Source organism: Carcharhinus amblyrhynchos, chromosome 13, assembly GCF_965287045.1.
Source record: "Carcharhinus amblyrhynchos chromosome 13, sCarAmb.v2.hapA, whole genome shotgun sequence".
NCBI classification, from domain to species: domain Eukaryota; kingdom Metazoa; phylum Chordata; class Chondrichthyes; order Carcharhiniformes; family Carcharhinidae; genus Carcharhinus; species Carcharhinus amblyrhynchos.
The window spans coordinates 342,503-360,819 of NC_137336.1; the positions used below are offsets into that span (position 1 = coordinate 342,503).

The following is an 18,317-nucleotide window of genomic DNA, read 5'->3' on the forward strand; positions in this document are numbered from 1 at the left end:
CAACAGCGATCTTGGGTTCATGTCGCACTATCTGTAACCCCCGTGACTTGCCTGGGTTTGCAAAACCTCACTTACTGTACTGTCTGGAGACAATACACATCTCTTTAACGTGTGATCAGTGCTCCTTCCACACACATTGTCAGCCACTTTAGGACTTGAACAGCAGGTTAGGTGTAAAGATTCACATTCTAATCAGTAATCTGTAAACTGTCCGTGCTTTATATGCTCTGTCTGAGGCCAGAACTCTCCATTCACCTGACTTAGGGACTAACCCGAAAGCTAGTGAGTCTATTATCAAATAAATCGGTTGGACTAAAACTTGGTGTTGTCAGACTTTTTACTGTGTTTACCCCAGTCCAATGCCAGCATATCCACATCATGATACCCACACACCCAGCCTGTCCAAATCACACTGGGACATCTCTACATTCTCCTCACAACTTACCCTCCCACCCAACTTTGTATCGTCTACACATTTGGAGTTAATACATTCAGTTCCCTCTTCCAAATTATGTGAACAGTTGGGATCCTAGTACAGATCCCCGTGGAACCCCACTAGTCACTGACTGCCAATCAGAAAAAGACCCATTTATGTCAGCTCTTTGCTTCTTGTCTGCTAACCAACTTTCTATTCATCTCAAGGCATTATCTACAATCCCACGTGCTTTCTTTACATAGTAGATCTTGTCAAAAGCCTTCTGAAAGTCTAAATAAACCACATCCACTGGTTCTCCTGGTTGACTCTATTAGTTACATCCTCACTCAGTGGGCAGTGCCAGGCTGGCAGTGCCATGGTCCCAGGCTGGCACTGCCCAAAGGGCGCTGCCCCCTGCCCCCGACCACCTGGGGCGTCTCAGTGACGAGACATATGGTCCTACTTATGGGTGCCATACGTGATCCTCTGATGAGGACCATTTACTGGCTAGGCCACTAAGGCAGGTGATCCCTGATGATGCTGAATTGGACACTTGTGTCCCAGACTCACGAGTAATATCTAAACCCACATTTTCATGGATTTAAACGTTGAGATCAACCTCACATCCTGCCCAGGTGCGATGTTGATGTTGCCGGAAATCCTGGCCCAGTAAGATTGTAAGCGACGAGAAATTGTGCATGAATACAACTCTTCCCTCCCGTGCAATCTTACTGGCTCATCGACTGCCATGATGAGAAGGTAAGATCGCCCCCAGTGGGGCCACAAAAATACACAAATAGGTTCAGTGAGTAGACAAACATCTGGTAAATGGGGTATAATGTGGTAAATGGCAGTTTTTTATTTTGGTAGCAAGAGAAAAAGTATATTATTTAAACAGTGAGAGATTGCAGAGATGTGAACGGAGAAGGATCTGGGTGCCCTATTGCATGAATCATAAAAGGCAAGTATGCAGGTGCAGCAAGTTATTAGGAAAACTAATAGAATGTTATTGTTCATTGTGAGAGAAATTTAAATATTAAAACAGGAAAGTTACACTTCAGTAATCAGGGATCTAATCAGATCACATCTGGAATATTGTGAACAGTATTGGTCTCCTTATTTACAGAAAGGTCAAAGGGTCATAGAGTCATAGAACATAGAACATAGAACATTACAGCGCAGAACAGGCCCTTCGGCCCACGATGTTGCGCCGACCAGTTACAAAAACAATGACCCACTAGCCTATACCAATCCCTTTTCGTCCATAAACCTATCCAGAGATCTCTTAAACGCCCCCAAACTAGACGCATCTACAACTGCAGCAGGCAGGGCATTCCAATCCCTCACCACCCGCTGGGTAAAGAACCTACCCCTGACATCCGTCCTGTAGCTACCCCCCCTTAATTTAAAGTCATGCCCCCTCGTGCTAGCTTTCTCCATCCGAGGAAAAAGGCTATCACTATCCACCCTATCTAAACCCCTAATCATCTTATATGTTTCAATAAGATCCCCTCTTAGCCGCCTTCTTCCCAACGAAAACAACCCTAGATCCCTCAGTCTCTCCTCATAGGACCTCCCCACCATACCAGGCAACATCCTAGTAAACCTCCTCTGCACCCTCTCCAACGCCTCCACATCCTTCTTGTAATGCGGGGACCAGAACTGCACACAGTACTCCAAGTGCGGCCGCACTAGAGTAGTGTACAGTTGCAACATTACACTGCGACTCCTAAATTCAATCCCCCTACCAATAAACGCCAAGACACCGTACGCCTTCTTGACAACCTTATCTACTTGATTCCCAACTTTCAGGGATCTATGTACACACACACCTAGATCCCTCTGTTCATCCACACTATTCAAAGTCCTCCCGTTAGCCCTATACTCGACACATCTGTTGCTCCTACCAAAGTGAATTACCTCACACTTCTCCGCATTAAATTCCATCCGCCACCTCTCGGCCCAGCTCTGCAACCTATCTAAGTCTCCCTGCAGACTATGACACCCTTCCTCACAATCTACCACACCTCCAACTTTGGTGTCATCAGCAAATTTACTAATCCACCCAACTATACCCTCATCCAGATCATTAATAAAAATTACAAACAACAGTGGCCCCAAAACAGATCCCTGAGGCACACCACTCGTAACTGCACTCCATGATGAATATTTACCATCCACCACCACCCTCTGTCTCCTATCTGATAGCCAATTCCTGATCCAACTTCCTAGATTACCCACAATCCCATACATCTGCATTTTCTGCAGAAGCCTACCATGGTGAACCTTATCGAACGCCTTACTAAAATCCATGTATACCACGTCAACTGCCTTACCCCCATCCACCTCTTTGGTCACCTTCTCAAAAAACTCAATAAGGTTAGTAAGGCACGACCTACCTGCTACAAAACCATGCTGACTATTTCTAATCAATTCATTACACTCCAAATAACTATAAATCCTATCCCTAATAATTTTTTCTAAAACCTTGCCCACAACAGAAGTAAGACTCACCGGTCTATAATTCCCGGCAAAGTCTCTGTTCCCCTTCTTAAACAATGGGACAACATTCGCTATCCTCCAATCCTCCGGGACTACACCAGAGACCAATGACGACCTGAAGATCTGAGCCAGAGGCTCTGCAATCACCTCTCTAGCCTCCCAGAGAATCCTAGGGTAGATCCCATCCGGACCAGGGGACTTATCTATTTTCAGCCCCTCAAGAATTTCCAGCACATCCTCTTTATCAACCGTAATACTTTCTATTTTACACCCCTGCGACCCAATGTCCTCCTCAGCTATATTCATGTCCCCCTGCGTGAACACCGAAGAGAAATATTGGTTCAATACTTCTCCAATCTCCTCCGGTTCCACACACAACTTCCCCCTGCTGTCTGTAACTGGCCCTAATCTTGCCCTGACCAACCTTCTGTTCTTGACATACTTATAGAACGCCTTAGGATTCTCCTTAATCCTATCAGCCAAAGTCTTCTCATGTCCTCTTTTAGCCCTTCTCAACTCACTCTTCAACTCCCTCCTAGCCAATCTAAAGCTTTCTAGTGCACTATCTGAGCCCTCCAATCTCATCCGAACATAAGCCTCCTTTTTCTTTTTAACCATCGACTCAACTCTTTTAGTGCACCACGGTTCCCTAGCCCTACCAAATCCACCATGCCTGACAGGGACATACCTATCAAGGACTCGCAGTAGCTGCTCCTTGAAAAAATTCCACATTTCAGATGTTCCCAGTCCCTGCAATCCCCTAATCCAATCCATGCTTCCTAATTCACTCCTGATAGCCTCATAATCGCCCTTACCCCAGCTAAAATTGCTGACCCGAGGTTCACGCCTATCTCTTCCCATCACTAAGGTGAACGTAACCGAATTGTGGTCACTATCACCAAAATGCACACCAACTTCCAAGTCTAGCACCTGGTCTGGCTCATTTCCCAGCACCAAATCCAATATAGCCTCACCTCTAGTTGGCCTGTCTACATACTGAGACAAAAAACCTTCCTGCACGCTTTGTACAAACACTGACCCCTCAAGCGAGCTAGAACTATAGCAACTCCAATCAATATTCGTAAAGTTAAAGTCCCCCATAACAATTACCCTATTACTTTCACTCCTAACCAGGATTGTCTCCGCAATCCTTTCCTCAACCTCTCTAGAACTTTTAGGAGGTCTATAAAAGACTCCCAACAGGGTGACCTCTCCTCTCCTATTTCTAATCTCCGCCCATACTACCTCAACTGACAAGTCCTCATCAAACTTTCTCTCCGACACTGTGATACAGTCCTTGACTAGCAATGCTACCCCACCCCCCCTTCTACCTTCTTCTCTACTCCGACTAAAGCATTTGTACCCCGGAACCTGCAACATCCATTCCTGACCCTGCTCTATCCAAGTCTCAGAAATGGCCACAACATCAAAGTCCCAGGTACTGATCCACGCTGCAAGTTCATCCACTTTATTGCGAATACTCCTCGCATTAAAGTACACGCATTTCAAACCCTGCTCCGCCCCACCCCCACTATGCCGTGCCTTGCATTCCCCAACTATGCCCCCCTCACTTTCACCCCCTTTCCTCACTATCCCTCCCCCCCTCCGAGTCATCGAGGTTTACAGCATGGAAACAGGCCCTTCGGCCCAACTTGTTTTTAAACCCCTAAACTAATCCCAATTGCCCGCATTTGGCCCCTATCCCTCTATACCCATTGTACACATGTAACTACCTAAATGTTTTTTAAAAGTCAAAATTGTACCTGTCTCCACTACTACTTCTGGCAGCTTGTTCCAGAGCACCCTCTGTGTGAAAAAACTGCCCCTTGAGATACTTTTGTATCTCTCCCCTCTCACCTTTAACCTATGCTCATTAGTTTTAGACTCTCCTACCTTTGGGAGTTAATGTGTTGGAAGCAGTTCAGTTCAGGTTTTCCAGACTAATACTTGGAATGGTCAGGTTGTTTATGAGGACAGATTGGGAAGGTCAGGCTTGTATTCACTGGAGTTTAGAAGAGTCAGAGGTGGCTTCATTGAAACCTTTAAGATGTTGAGGGGTGTGGGCTGGACAGGGTGGGTGTGGAGAGGGTGTTTCCTCTTGTGGGAGAATCTGGAACCAGGAGTCAGTGTTTAACAATAAAGGGTTGCCCAGTTAAATCTGAGATGAGGTGGAATCTTTTCTCTTGGGGTAGTGAGTTTCTGGAACTTTCTTCCTGCAAAGGCAGCGGAAGCAGTGTCTTGGAATACAGTTAAAGCAGAGGTGGATAGATTCTTGGTAAGGAAGGAGGGTGAAAGATTATCAGGGTGGATGGGATGCAGATTTAAGGTTACTATTAAATCAGCCTTGATCTTATTAAATGGTGAAGCAGGTTCGAGGAGCCGAATGGCCCTCAGCCTCTTGTTTGTTTGTTCATTTGTTAAAATCTGTTAAAACTTGCAAACATATTCAAATGTGCATAATTACAACCATCCTCCAGTCTTTCTGCAAGTTGTCCTTCAAAACAGGCTTTACCTTTTTTTTACTCTTTTTCTTCTTTCTTTTTAATCTTTCTCCCCCTCATGTTTTTCTGTCCATGTCCACAATACTGAATACAGAAGCTCAGCACATTAATACATTCTAATTTCTGTTTGGGGCTGACCTATTGTGAAGATATTTTATCTCCAGCAGCATTAGATTAAATACAACAAAAGTTGGGCTCTAAACATCAGATTTGGGGAACCCACCAAATGATATTTTATGCAAAAAATTTATCGTATTTTATAATTTGACTTTAATTTCTCATGACGAGAAAGGGTTAACATTATTTCCTGTACAATCTGCACATTTAAGCTCGTCTTATGACAAACATCAGATCAGAACTCGATGGTGAAATGATGTGAGATCTTCATCTGTTAATGTGGAGAAACAGAAAAGAAAATAAGAAAGAAAATAACTTACCTGAAGGTTTTAAAAGGAGTGATTAATTCAAAGCTTTTACGATTGCCATCACGAATTGTGGCTCCCTCTACTTCAATCATTGTGATTCCAATACCAGTTTTAAAACTCTACCATAAAAAAAACATATATGCTATTACTAGTTTGCTTCACAATCAAATCTATTTCAGATTTGCTCTCACAAGCCCTGCAGACATGCAGGATGTACTTGGATTTTTTTTTAAACTGTGTCCCAAAGTCAGGAATGACCACAGAATGAATTTTTATTTTTACATTTGCTTATTGATATCAGAGGATGTTTTTTCATGAATGATCTGATTAGTTTAATCATAGGAAAGGAAGGACAGGTTAAAAAGGGAAAAGGAGGTGGGGTAGCACCATTAGGAAGAAGATTAGTCGGAGAGGATTTCAGATCAAAAAGACCAAGATGTGGGATCAGTTTGGGTGGAGAGAAGAAGCAGCAATGATTGATGGGAGTTATTTATAGGCCACCAAACTGTATCTTTGTGATAGTATAAATCAGCAAGGAGAATTCCATGGAACATCGCAAATTGGACATTAATAATTTATAAATAAATTGGAAAACCTAACTAGCTGTGATGATGTATGGGAATTCCCAGAGGGTGTGGGGGGGACGGATTCCCGGAGGGTGTTGGGGAGACGGATTCCCGGAGGGTGTTGGGGAGACGGATTCCCGGAGGGTGTTGGGGGGAGGGATTCCCGGAGGGTGTTTTGGGGATGGATTCCCGAAGGGTGTTGGGGGGACGGATTCCCAGAGGGTGTTGGGGGGATGGATTCTCGGAGGGTGTTGGGGGGAGGTGTTGGGGGGACGGATTCTCGGAGGGTGTTGGGGGGACGGATTCCCAGAGGGTGTTGGGGGGACGGATTCTCGGACGGTGTGGGAGGGACGGATTCCTGGAGGGTGTTGGGGGGACGGATTCTCGGACGGTGTGGGAGGGACGGATTCCTGGAGGGTGTTGGGGGGACGGATTCTCGGAGGGTGTTGGGGGGACGGATTCCTGGAGGGTGTTGGGGGGACGGATTCCCAGACGGTGTGGGAGGGACGGATTCCCAGAGGGTGTTGGGGGGACAGATCCCCAGAGGGTGTTGGGGGGACGGATTCCCGGACGGTGTTGGGGGGAGGGATTCCCGGAGGGTGTTGGGGGGACGGATTCCCGGAGGGTGTTGGGGGGAGGGATTCCCGGAGGGTGTTGGGGGGACGGATTCTCGGAGGGTGTTGGGGGGACGGATTCCTGGAGGGTGTTGGGGGGACGGATTCCCGGAGGGTGTTGGGGGGACGGATTCTCGGAGGGTGTTGGGGGGACGGATTCCTGGAGGGTGTTGGGGGGACGGATTCTCGGACGGTGTGGGAGGGACGGATTCCTGGAGGGTGTTGGGGGGACGGATTCTCAGAGGGTGTTGGGGGGACGGATTCCTGGAGGGTGTTGGGGGGACGGATTCCCAGACGGTGTGGGAGGGACGGATTCCCAGAGGGTGTTGGGGGGACAGATCCCCAGAGGGTGTTGGGGGGACGGATTCCCGGACGGTGTTGGGGGGACGGATTCCCGGAGGGTGTTGGGGGGACGGATTCCCGGACGGTGTTGGGGGGACAGATCCCCAGAGGGTGTTGGGGGGACGGATTCCCGGAGGGTGTTGGGAGATAAGTTCCTGGAGTGTGTATGAGATGGATTTCTGCAGCAGTTAAAGAACCAACTATGGTTTTAGCTATTTTAGGTTTATTATATTTTATGATCAGTAAACCTTGCTTAAAGAAGCCTTTAGGAAATAGTGATCACAATGTGGTGGAATTTTACTTTAACTCATATAGTTCATCAGAAGTGATGTTAGGGGTAAGTTTTTCACTCAGAGGGTGGTGAGTGAATGGAATCGGCTGCCGTCAGTGGTGGTGGAGGCGAACTCGCTGGGGTCTTTTAAAAGACTTCTGGATGAGTATATGGGGTTTAATGAGATTGAGGGTTATAGATAGGTCTGTAGGTTGGTAGGTGATGTGGTCGGCGCAACTTGTGGGCCGAAGGGCCTGTTTGTGCTGTAGTGTTCTATGTTCTATGTTCTATTCTGAAACTAAGGCCTTAAAACTGAAACTGGAAACTATGATGGTATAAAGGAACAAGTTGGCTATAATGGATTGATAAAGTGCATTTAAAATTTTGACAGTGGACAGGCAATGGCTAGTATTTAACCAAATATTACATGGTCCACAACAATTGTGAATTTCTCCAAGACCCAAAAGGAAAGGTGAATGAACTGTAGCTAACAAAATAAATCAGCAAAATACTGCAGTTGCTGGAATCTGAAACAAGAATGGAAAATTCTGGAAGAACTCAGCAGGACTGACAGCATCTATAAGGAGAGAAACGGAGTTAATGTTCTGAATCCTTTTGCTCTTTGTAAGAATCACAGAGAGGAAGAAATCAGATTTTAAAACAGTTCAAAGATTGCATTAGATCAAATTATAAATTGGCCAAAGAAATTGGTAAACCCAAGGATTGGGAACAAATTAGAATTCCAGAAAGAAGGACGCAGAAACTGACAAAAAGTCATAGAGCCATAAAGGTTTAGAGCACAGAAACAGGCCCTTCAGCCCAGTTTGCCCATGCCGTCCTTTTTTTTAAAGCCCCCTAAGCTAATCCCAATTGCCCGCATTTGGCCCATATCCCTCTATACCCATCGTATCCACATAACTTTCTAAATTCTTTTTAAAAGACAACATTGTACCCACCTCTACTACTGCCTCTGGCAGCTTATTGCAGACAATGTGTGAAAAAATTACCCCTCTGGACACTCTCGTATCTCTCCCCTCTCACCTTAAACCTATGCCCTCTAGTTTTAGACTCCCCTATCTTTGGGAAAAGATATTGACTATGTTGCTAATCTGTGCCCCTCATTATTTTATAGATCTCTATATGGTCACCCCTCCGCCTCCTACACTCCAGAGAAAAAAGTCTCAGTCTATCCAGCCTCTCCTTATAATTCAATCCATCAAGTCCCAGTAGCATCTTAGTAAATCTTTTCTGCACTCTTTCTAATTTAATAATATCCTTTCTATAATAGGGTGACCAGAATTGTACACAGTATTCCAAGTGTAGCCTTACCAATGTCTTGTACAACTTCAACAAGACGTCCCAACTCCTGTATTCAATGTTCTGACCGATGAAACCAAGCATGCCGAATGCCTTCTTCACCATTCTGTCCACCCGTGACACCATTTTAAAGGAGCTATGAACATGTACCTCTACATTTCTTTGTTCTGTAACTCTCCCCAATGCCCTACCATTAACTGAGTAAATCCTGCCCTGGTTCAATCTACCAAAACGTTTCACCTCGCATTTGTCTAAATTAAACTCCATCAGCCATTCGTCAGCCCATTGGCCCAATTGATCAAGATCCGTTGCAACTGGAGATAACTTTGTTCACTGTCTACTATGCCACCAATCTTGGTGGCATCGGCAAACTTACTAACCATGCCCCCTATATTCTCATCCAAATCATTAATATAAATGACAAATAACAGTGCACCCAGCACTGATCCCTGAGGCACACCGCCGGTCACAGGTCTCCAGTTTGAAAAACAACTCTCTACAACCACCCTCTGGTTTCTGTCAAGAAGCCAATTTTGTATCCATTTAGACACCTCACCCTGGATCCCATGAGATTTAACTTTATGCAACAACCAACCATGTGGTACCTTGTCAAAGGCCTTGCTAAAGTCCATGTAGCCAACATCAACTGCACTGCCCTCATCTACCTTCTTGGTTACCCCTTCAATCAAATCTGTGAGACATGATTTTCCACTCACAAAGCCTCGCTGACTGTCCCTAATCAGTCCTTGTGTCTCTAAATGCCTGTAGATCCTGTCTCTCAAAATACCTTCCAACAACTTACCCACCACAGATGTGAGGCTCACTGGTCTGTAGTTCCCAGGAATTTTCCTGCAGCCCTTTTTAAACAAAGGCACAAAATTTGCCACTCTCCAATCTTCAGACACCTTATCCATGATTATCAATGATTCAAATATCTTGGCTAGGGGATCCACAATTTTCTCCCTAGCCTCTTACAATGTCCTGGGATACACTTCATCAGTTCCCGGGGATTTATCGACCTTTAAGACTTCCAGCACCTCCTTCTCTGTAATATGTACACTCCTCAAGACATCACTCTTTATTTCCCCAAGTTCCCTAACATCCATGCTTTTCTCAACAGTAAATACTGATGTGAAATATTCATTTAGGACCTCACCCATCTCTTGTGGATCCGCACATAGATGGCCTTGTTGATCCTTACCAGGTCCTATTCTCTCCCTTGTTACTCTTTTGCCCTTTATGTATTTGTAGAAGCTCTTTGGAATCTTCTTTGCCTTATCTGCCAAAACAATTTTGTGTCCCCTTTTTGCCCTCCTGGTTTCTCTCTTAACTCTACTCCTACACCCGCTATACTCTTCAAGGGATTCACTTGATCCCAGCTGCCTATACACATCATGTGCCTCTTTCTTCTTCTTGACCATGGCCTCAAAATCCTGAGTCACCCAGGGTTCCCTTATTCTGCCAGCCTTGCCCTTAACTCTAAGAGGAATGTGTTTACCCTGAACCCTAGTAAACGCACTCTTGAAAGTGTGCCACTTGCAGATGTCCCTTTGCCTTCCCACAGACTCCCCCAGTTAACTTTTGAAAGCCTGATACCATCAAAATTGGCCTTGCCCCAATTTAGAATTTTAACTTTTGGGCCAGACCTATCATTCTCCATAGTTAATCTCTTCAACCCGTGCTTAATGCTCTTTTCACTCACATTGTCGGCAACTTTAAGACTTGAATAGTAGTTTCTACCATTTAGTATCTCCCCCTTTTGGTTCCATACACAGTCTACCACTCTGGTCTTCAAGAGAACCAATTTTATTCCTCACTATCCTTTTGTCCCTTCTTATTCCTCAGTTCTGCCCATATAGACTCAGTGGGTGAACCTTCGGATACATCCCATCTCAGTATGGCTGTGATGTTCTCCCTAATCAAAAGTGTAACTCCCCCTCCTCTCTTACCTCCTGTTCTTTCTTTCTGACAGCATCTGTACCCTGGAACATTGAGCTGCCAGTCCTGTTCCTCCCTTAGACATGTTTCAATAGTTGCTATAATATCCCAGTCCCACGTACCCATCCATGCCCTGAGTTCATCGGCCTTGCCCATCAGGCCTCTTGGATTGTAATAAATGCAGTTTAATCTGGATTTCCCTTGCTCTCTGCTCTGTTTTTACCTGATCTGTCTGGTACTAGGATTACTGACACAGCCTTTACTACTTAATGCGCTCTCTTTAACTTCCGTGCTGTTCTCAACATTCTCTTCTGTCTCCCTCCTGCTTTGGGTCCCACCCCCTTGTCAAACTAGTTTAAACCCTCCCAAATGGCTCTAGCAAATCTCCCCGCCAGGATGTTAGTCCCCTCCTGTTCCGATGTAACACGCCCCTTTTCAACAGGGTCACCCCTTCCCCAGAGAAGATCCCAACGATCCAAAAATCTAAATCCCTGCCCCCTGCACAGCTCTGGAGTGGAAAAGAGAATCTGAACGACAGGAGAAGTTTAATCATAGAACATAAAACCCTATGCTGCAGAAAGAGGCCCTTCAGCCCATCGAGTCTGCACCGATCACAATCCCACCCAGATCTTATCCCCATACCCCTACACATTTACCCGCTAATCCCTCTAACCTACAAATCCCAGAACACTAAGGGGCAATTTTAACATGGCCAATCAACCTAACCCGTACATCTTTGGACTGTGGGAGGAAACCAGAGCACCTGGAGGAAACCCATGCAGACACGAGGAGAATGTGCAAATTCCACACAGACAGTGACTCAAGCCAGGAATCGAACCCAGGATCCTGGAGCTGTGAAGCAGCAGTGCTAACCACTGTGCTACTGTGCCACCCAACATAATCATGTTTGTTCTCAACCAAGTACACATAATGAGGCACTTTTTTTTTGTCTTCCACTCATCAGGACAAACACAAGAATGCCAAATTTCAAATAATCACAATAATTTGTCGTACAGGAGGAAAGAGTACTGGTTGGTTTCAAATCAACTCTGATTGGCCAAGGCATTGCCAAGGAAAAACCAACAGAGTTGTTTTACAACTATATGTCAACAATATAACTAAATAACTATATGTTCCCCAAGCTCCCAGATAAACCAAAAAAAGGGGCAAGGCTTGAATACATTAATTTGTTTACAGCAGGCTTCTGCAATGTATGATTGTCACCTGTAGCAATCCTATATAAGTGTATCTAATTGTATATAAGTGTATTAAATGTATATAAGCGTCATCTCAATTAATTATCTTCAATCAAAACCACTTTACCCTCTGTACAAATTATTGGGATCCTTTGAAATTTGGTATTCTCGTGTTTGTCCTATAGAGTGCATGATAAAAAGCTTCTGCAGCAGTATTCATGTTTTATACAAGGACTGTTAATATAATTTCAACCCAAAAATAATCTGTTGACATTACAAACATTTAAGCCTCACATCAGGATGTGATGGAATATTCTCCACATGCCTGGATAAGTGCAGGCAGCCTGCGTGACTGACTCTCCACCACTCACCCCACCACCAGCGCACAGCGGCAGCTGAATGTACCGAATGCAAGATGCACTGCAGCAACTCACCAAGGTTCCTCGAGTAGGACATTCCAAACTCTCGGGGGGTTTAATGGCAGCAGATACATCTGAACACAAGAACAAAATCCTGCAGATGCTGAAAATTTTAAATAAGACCTGAAGGAAGGTCACACCCAGAAACATTAACTCTAATTCCCACTCCATAGATACGACCCAATCTGCTGAGAATTTCCAGTATTTTTAGTGTTAATTTCAGGGGAACATCTCCATCCAGAAGATTCCGTCCAAGCCACTCACCAACCCAATTTGGGACTACACCATTGCTCTTTCACTGTCACTGGTTAAAAATCTGTGGGCAGGGCCTGTTTCCACCGAGAGTCCAGCAGGTAGAGCTGAGCAGGTCTCTGTGAATTGCCAATCTGTTGGAGCTGAGATCGGTACGTGCTCAGTAGCCCCGCACTGATGGCCTCCCAATCGCTGGCCAGCCCTACGACCCCGCTTCTCTGCCTGCCCACAGCCTGATCATTAGCCCCCCAACCATTCCTGGACCCAGCCCCAACACCCTGCTCCCAGCCTGTGCCTATCTCCAACCCCCCTTTGATTACCACCCCCCCCGACAGTTACCTCCGCCCACAGTGCCGACTCCCCAAGCCCGCCCCGATCGCTGGTCTCCCTTCTTCCCCCACGAATCCTGTCTGCAGAATGGCAGCAGGTCCCCCACACCCCCCATGACTACCCCACCAGGTCCATCAGTTCCCACCCTCCCGAGGCCCTTCCCCCATATGCCTCACCCCCTTGGCACTGTCCGATATCGGATGGGCAGTTCACCATGGTGGGCTTCTGCAGAAAATGCAGATGTATGGGATTGGGGGTGATCTAGGGAATTGGATCAGGAATTGGCTAGCAGATAGGAGACAGAGGGTGGTGGTTGATGGTGAATATTCGTCATGGAGTTCAGTTACGAGTGGTGTGCCTCAGGGATCTGTTTTGGGGCCACTGCTGTTTGTAATTTTTATTAATGATCTGGATGAGGGTATAGTTGGGTGGATTAGTAAGTTTGCTGATGACACCAAAGTCGGAGGTGTGGTAGATTGTGAGGAAGGGTGTCATAGTTTGCAGGGTGACTTAGACAGGTTGCAGAGCTGGGCCGCGAGGTGGCGGATGGAGTTTAATGCGGAGAAGTGTGAGGTAATTCATTTCGGTAGGAGTAACAGATGTGTTCAGTATAGGGCTAACGGGAGGACTTTGAATAGTGTGGAGGAGCAGAGGGATCTAGGTGTATGTGTACATAGATCCCTGAAGGTTGGGAATCAAGTAGATAAGGTTGTTAAGAAGGCATACGGTGTCTTGGCGTTTATTGGTAGGGGGATTGAATTTAGGAGTCGCAGCGTCATGTTGCAACTGTACACAACTCTGGTGCGGCCGCACTTGGAGTACCGTGTGCAGTTCTGGTCCCCACATTACAGGAAGGATGTGGAGGCTTTGGAGAGGGTGCAGAGGAGGTTTACCAGGATGTTGCCTGGTATGGAGGGGAGGTCATATGAGGAGAGACTGAGGGATTTGGGGTTGTTTTCGCTGGAAAGAAGGAGGCTAAGAGGGGATCTTATTGAAACATATAAGATGATTAGAGGTTTAGATAGGGTGGATAGTGATAGCCTTTTTCCTCAGATGGAGAATGCTAGCACGAGGGGGCATGGCTTTAAATTAAGGGGGGGTAGTTATAGGACGGATGTCAGGGGTAGGTTCTTTACCCAGAGGGTGGTGAGGGATTGGAATGCCCTGCCTGCTGCGGTTGTAAATGCACCTAGTTTGGGGGCGTTTAAGAGATCTATGGACAGGTTTATGGACGAAAAGGGATTGGTTTAGATTAGTGGGTCAGTGTTTTTTTTTTAAAAAACTGGTCGGCGCAACATTGTGGGCCGAAGGGCCTGTTCTGCGCTGTAATGTTCTATGTTCTATGTTCTAGTGCCAAGGTGCCCATGCCTGGGGTATACCCCCACTGCCAGATCCTTTGTGAGGCCCAATTGATCCCCTTCATTCCAGAGGGGTCAGGCTGCTAGTTCCCTATTGGTGGGAAGCTATCGTAAACCCGGCTGGAGTTCCAACATTTTCAGATTCCAGCATCCGCAGTATTTCATTTTCTCAAGGTCCTATTCTGTTCTTTATAAATAATTCCCACTAAACTGACACTTTATATGGAAAATATTGCTTCAGTTTATCCTCCTTTTGTTCCTCCCACCATCCACACAATTCTTCACCTGTTCGTTTTTGTATAACCACAGGGTATCGGTGCTGAGGGCAGCGTAGACTTTCGATTTGTACCCCTTCACCTCCAAAGAACCGGACTTCTGACAGAAAGCCACTGATGAAGTCCGACGGTGAGAGGAGAAGTGATGTTCCTTGACTGCGTTCTGCAGATGTGTGCACCATTCATTTCTCTGCACTAAAATACAGAAAGAACGACACAATCAAACAACAACAACTTACATTTCTATTACTGTTAACAGTCATCTAACTGTGCCAAGGATCTTCACACAAACATTCTCACAAAAGATCCTCAGATCACATAAGGGGATATTAAGTTAGATGACCAAACACTGGGTCAAAGAAGGAGCTTTTAAGAAGTTTTAAATGAGGAAAGTGAGACAGAGAGATTACAAGATTTAGGAAGGCTACTCCAGAGCCAGGGGATTAGGTAGCTGCAAAGAACAGAACATGGAAATTAGAAGCAGGAGTGGGCCATTCTATCCTTCAAGCCTGCTCTGCCATTCATTTTGCTCATGGCTTATCATCGAATTCAATATCCTGATTCCTCCCTTCCCCCCCACCCCCCATACCTCTTGATCCTTTAGCTCCAAGAGCTATATCTAATTTCTTCTTGAAATCAGACAATGTTTTGGCCTCAATTACTTTCTGTGGAAGTGAATTCCACACATTCACCTCCCTCTGGGTGAAGAAATTGCTCCTCACCTCAGTTCTAAAAGGTTTACCCCTTATCACTGCTGCCCCATAGCTTCAGGGACCTGGGTTCAATTCTCAGCTTGGGTCATTGTCTGTGTGGAGTTTGCACATTCTCCCCATGTCTGCGTGGGTTTCCTCCAGGTCCTCCAGTTTCCTCCCGCAGTCCAAAGATGTGCGGGTTAGGTTGATTTGCCCCTTGAAATTGCCCCTTAGTGTCCTGGGATGCATAGGCTAGCGGGATTAGCAGGGTAATTGTGTGGGATCACAGGGATAGGGTCAGGGTGGGATTGTAGTAAGGCGTTCGATAAGGTTCACCATGGTAGGCTTCTGCAGAAAATGCAGATGTATGGGATTGTGGGTAATCTAGGAAGTTGGATCAGGAATTGGCTATCAGATAGGAGACAGAGGGTGGTGGTGGATGGTAAATATTCATCATGGAGTGCAGTTACGAGTGGTGTGCCTCAGGGATCTGTTTTGGGGCCACTGTTGTTTGTAATTTTTATTAATGATCTGGATGAGGGTATAGTTGGGTGGATTAGTAAATTTGCTGATGACACCAAAGTTGGAGGTGTGGTAGATTGTGAGGAAGGGTGTCATAGTCTGCAGGGAGACTTAGATAGGTTGCAGAGCTGGGCCGAGAGGTGGCGGATGGAATTTAATGCGGAGAAGTGTGAGGTAATTCACTTTGGTAGGAGCAACAGATGTGTCGAGTATAGGGCTAACGGGAGGACTTTGAATAGTGTGGATGAACAGAGGGATCTAGGTGTGTGTGTACATAGATCCCTGAAAGTTGGGAATCAAGTAGATAAGGTTGTCAAGAAGGCGTACGGTGTCTTGGCGTTTATTGGTAGGGGGATTGAATTTAGGAGTCGCAGTGTAATGTTGCAACTGTACACTACTCTAGTGCGGCCGCACTTGGAGTACTGTGTGCAGTTCTGGTCCCCGCATTACAAGAAGGATGTGGAGGCGTTGGAGAGGGTGCAGAGGAGGTTTACTAGGATGTTGCCTGGTATGGTGGGGAGGTCCTATGAGGAGAGACTGAGGGATCTAGGGTTGTTTTCGTTGGGAAGAAGGCGGCTAAGAGGGGATCTTATTGAAACATATAAGATGATTAGGGGTTTAGATAGGGTGGATAGTGATAGCCTTTTTCCTCGGATGGAGAAAGCTAGCACGAGGGGGCATGACTTTAAATTAAGGGGGGGTAGCTACAGGACGGATGTCAGGGGTAGGTTCTTTACCCAGCGGGTGGTGAGGGATTGGAATGCCCTGCCTGCTGCAGTTGTAGATGCGTCTAGTTTGGGGGCGTTTAAGAGATCTCTGGATAGGTTTATGGACGAAAAGGGATTGGTATAGGCTAGTGGGTCATTGTTTTTGTAACTGGTCGGCGCAACATCGTGGGCCGAAGGGCCTGTTCTGCGCTGTAATGTTCTATGTTCTATGTTCTATGTTCTATGTTGTCGGTGCAGGCTCGATGGGTCAAATGGCCTCTTTCTGCACTGTAAGGATTCTATGAGTCTTCTATGATTATCCTCCAAGGATGACTCATCACGATGAGGAAATGGCTGAAGCTTTAAATCAGTTTTTTGCCTCGGTCTTCACGGAGGAGGACACAAATAGTTTCCCGGATATTAAAGATAGAAGGATGGTAGGAGTTGAGGGCCTGAATGCGATTACTGTCACTAGAGAGGTAGTGCTTGATAGACTAATGGGACTGATGGTGGACAAGTCCCCGGGACCGGATGGAATGCATCCCAGGGTTCTGAAGGAAACGGCAGAGGTGATAGTAGATGCCTTAGTGATTATTTATCAAAATTCGCTGGACTCTGGGGAAGTGCTGGAAGATTGAAAACGGCTAATGTTACGCTGCTGTTTAAAAAAGGTAGCAGGCAAAAGGCAGGGAATTATAGACTGGTTAGTTTAACGTTTATTGTTGGAAAAATGCTGGAATCCGTCATCAAAGAAGAAACAGCGAGGCACCTAGAAAGGAATGGTTTGATAGAGCAGACGCAGCACAGATTCATTCAGGGGAAGTCGTGTTTGACAAATTTATTGGATTTCTATGAGGATGTGACTAGTGCGGTAGACAGAGGGGAACCGGTGGATGTGGTGTTTCTCGATTTTCAAAAGGCGTTTGATAAGGTGCCTCACAAAAGGTTGCTTCAGAAGGTCAGGGGGCATGGAGTTGGGGGTAAGGTGTTAGCATGGATAGAGGATTGGTTGTCTAATAGGAGTAAAAAGTCTGACAACACCAGGTTTTAGTCCAACCTATTTATTTGATAATATTCTCACAAGCTTTCGAGGGGACAGCCTCTTCGTCAGGTGAATGGAGAACTCTCCATTCACCTGACGAAGAGGCTGTCCCCTCGAAAGCTTGTGAGAATATTATCAAATAAATAGGTTGGACTAAAACCTGGTGTTGTCAGACTTTTTACTGTGTTTACGCCAGTCCAACGCCGGCATACCCACATCATGTCTAATAGGAAGCAGAGAATTGCTATCAATGGGTGCTATTCTGGTTGGTGTTTGGTGACTAGTGGAGTGCCGCAGGGATCGGTGCTGGGGCCTCAACTATTTACCATTTATATAGATGATCTGGAGGAGGGGGCTGAGTGTAGGGTGTCGAAATTTGCTGATGACACAAAGATGAGTGGAAAAGCAAATTGTGCGGAGGGTGTGGAAAGTCTGCAGAGGGATCTAGATAGGCTGAGCGAGTGGGCAAGGACCTGGCAGATGGAGTATAATGTTAGCAAGTGTGAGGTTATCCACTTTGGCAGATATAATAGTAGGAGGGATTATTATTTAAAGGGTGAAAAGCTGCAGCATGCTACGGTGCAGAGGGACCTGGGGGTCCTTGTGCATGAGTTGCGAAAACCCAGTCTGCAG

General features: G+C 45.9%; 1 protein-coding gene across 2 annotated transcripts in view; it reads right to left on the reverse strand.

The window, feature by feature from the left end:
• arap3 (ArfGAP with RhoGAP domain, ankyrin repeat and PH domain 3) overlaps positions 1 to 18,317 on the reverse strand; it is a 382,033-nt gene that overhangs the window by 230,672 nt on the left and 133,044 nt on the right. For both annotated transcript variants that reach the window (XM_080201223.1, XM_080201222.1), the window contains exons 6-7: positions 14,732 to 14,916; positions 5,856 to 5,962 (exon numbers count right to left, since the gene is read on the reverse strand). In XM_080201223.1, coding sequence (XP_080057349.1) covers positions 5,856 to 5,962; positions 14,732 to 14,916 — 292 coding nt within the window. The remainder of the gene's footprint in view (positions 1 to 5,855; positions 5,963 to 14,731; positions 14,917 to 18,317) is intronic.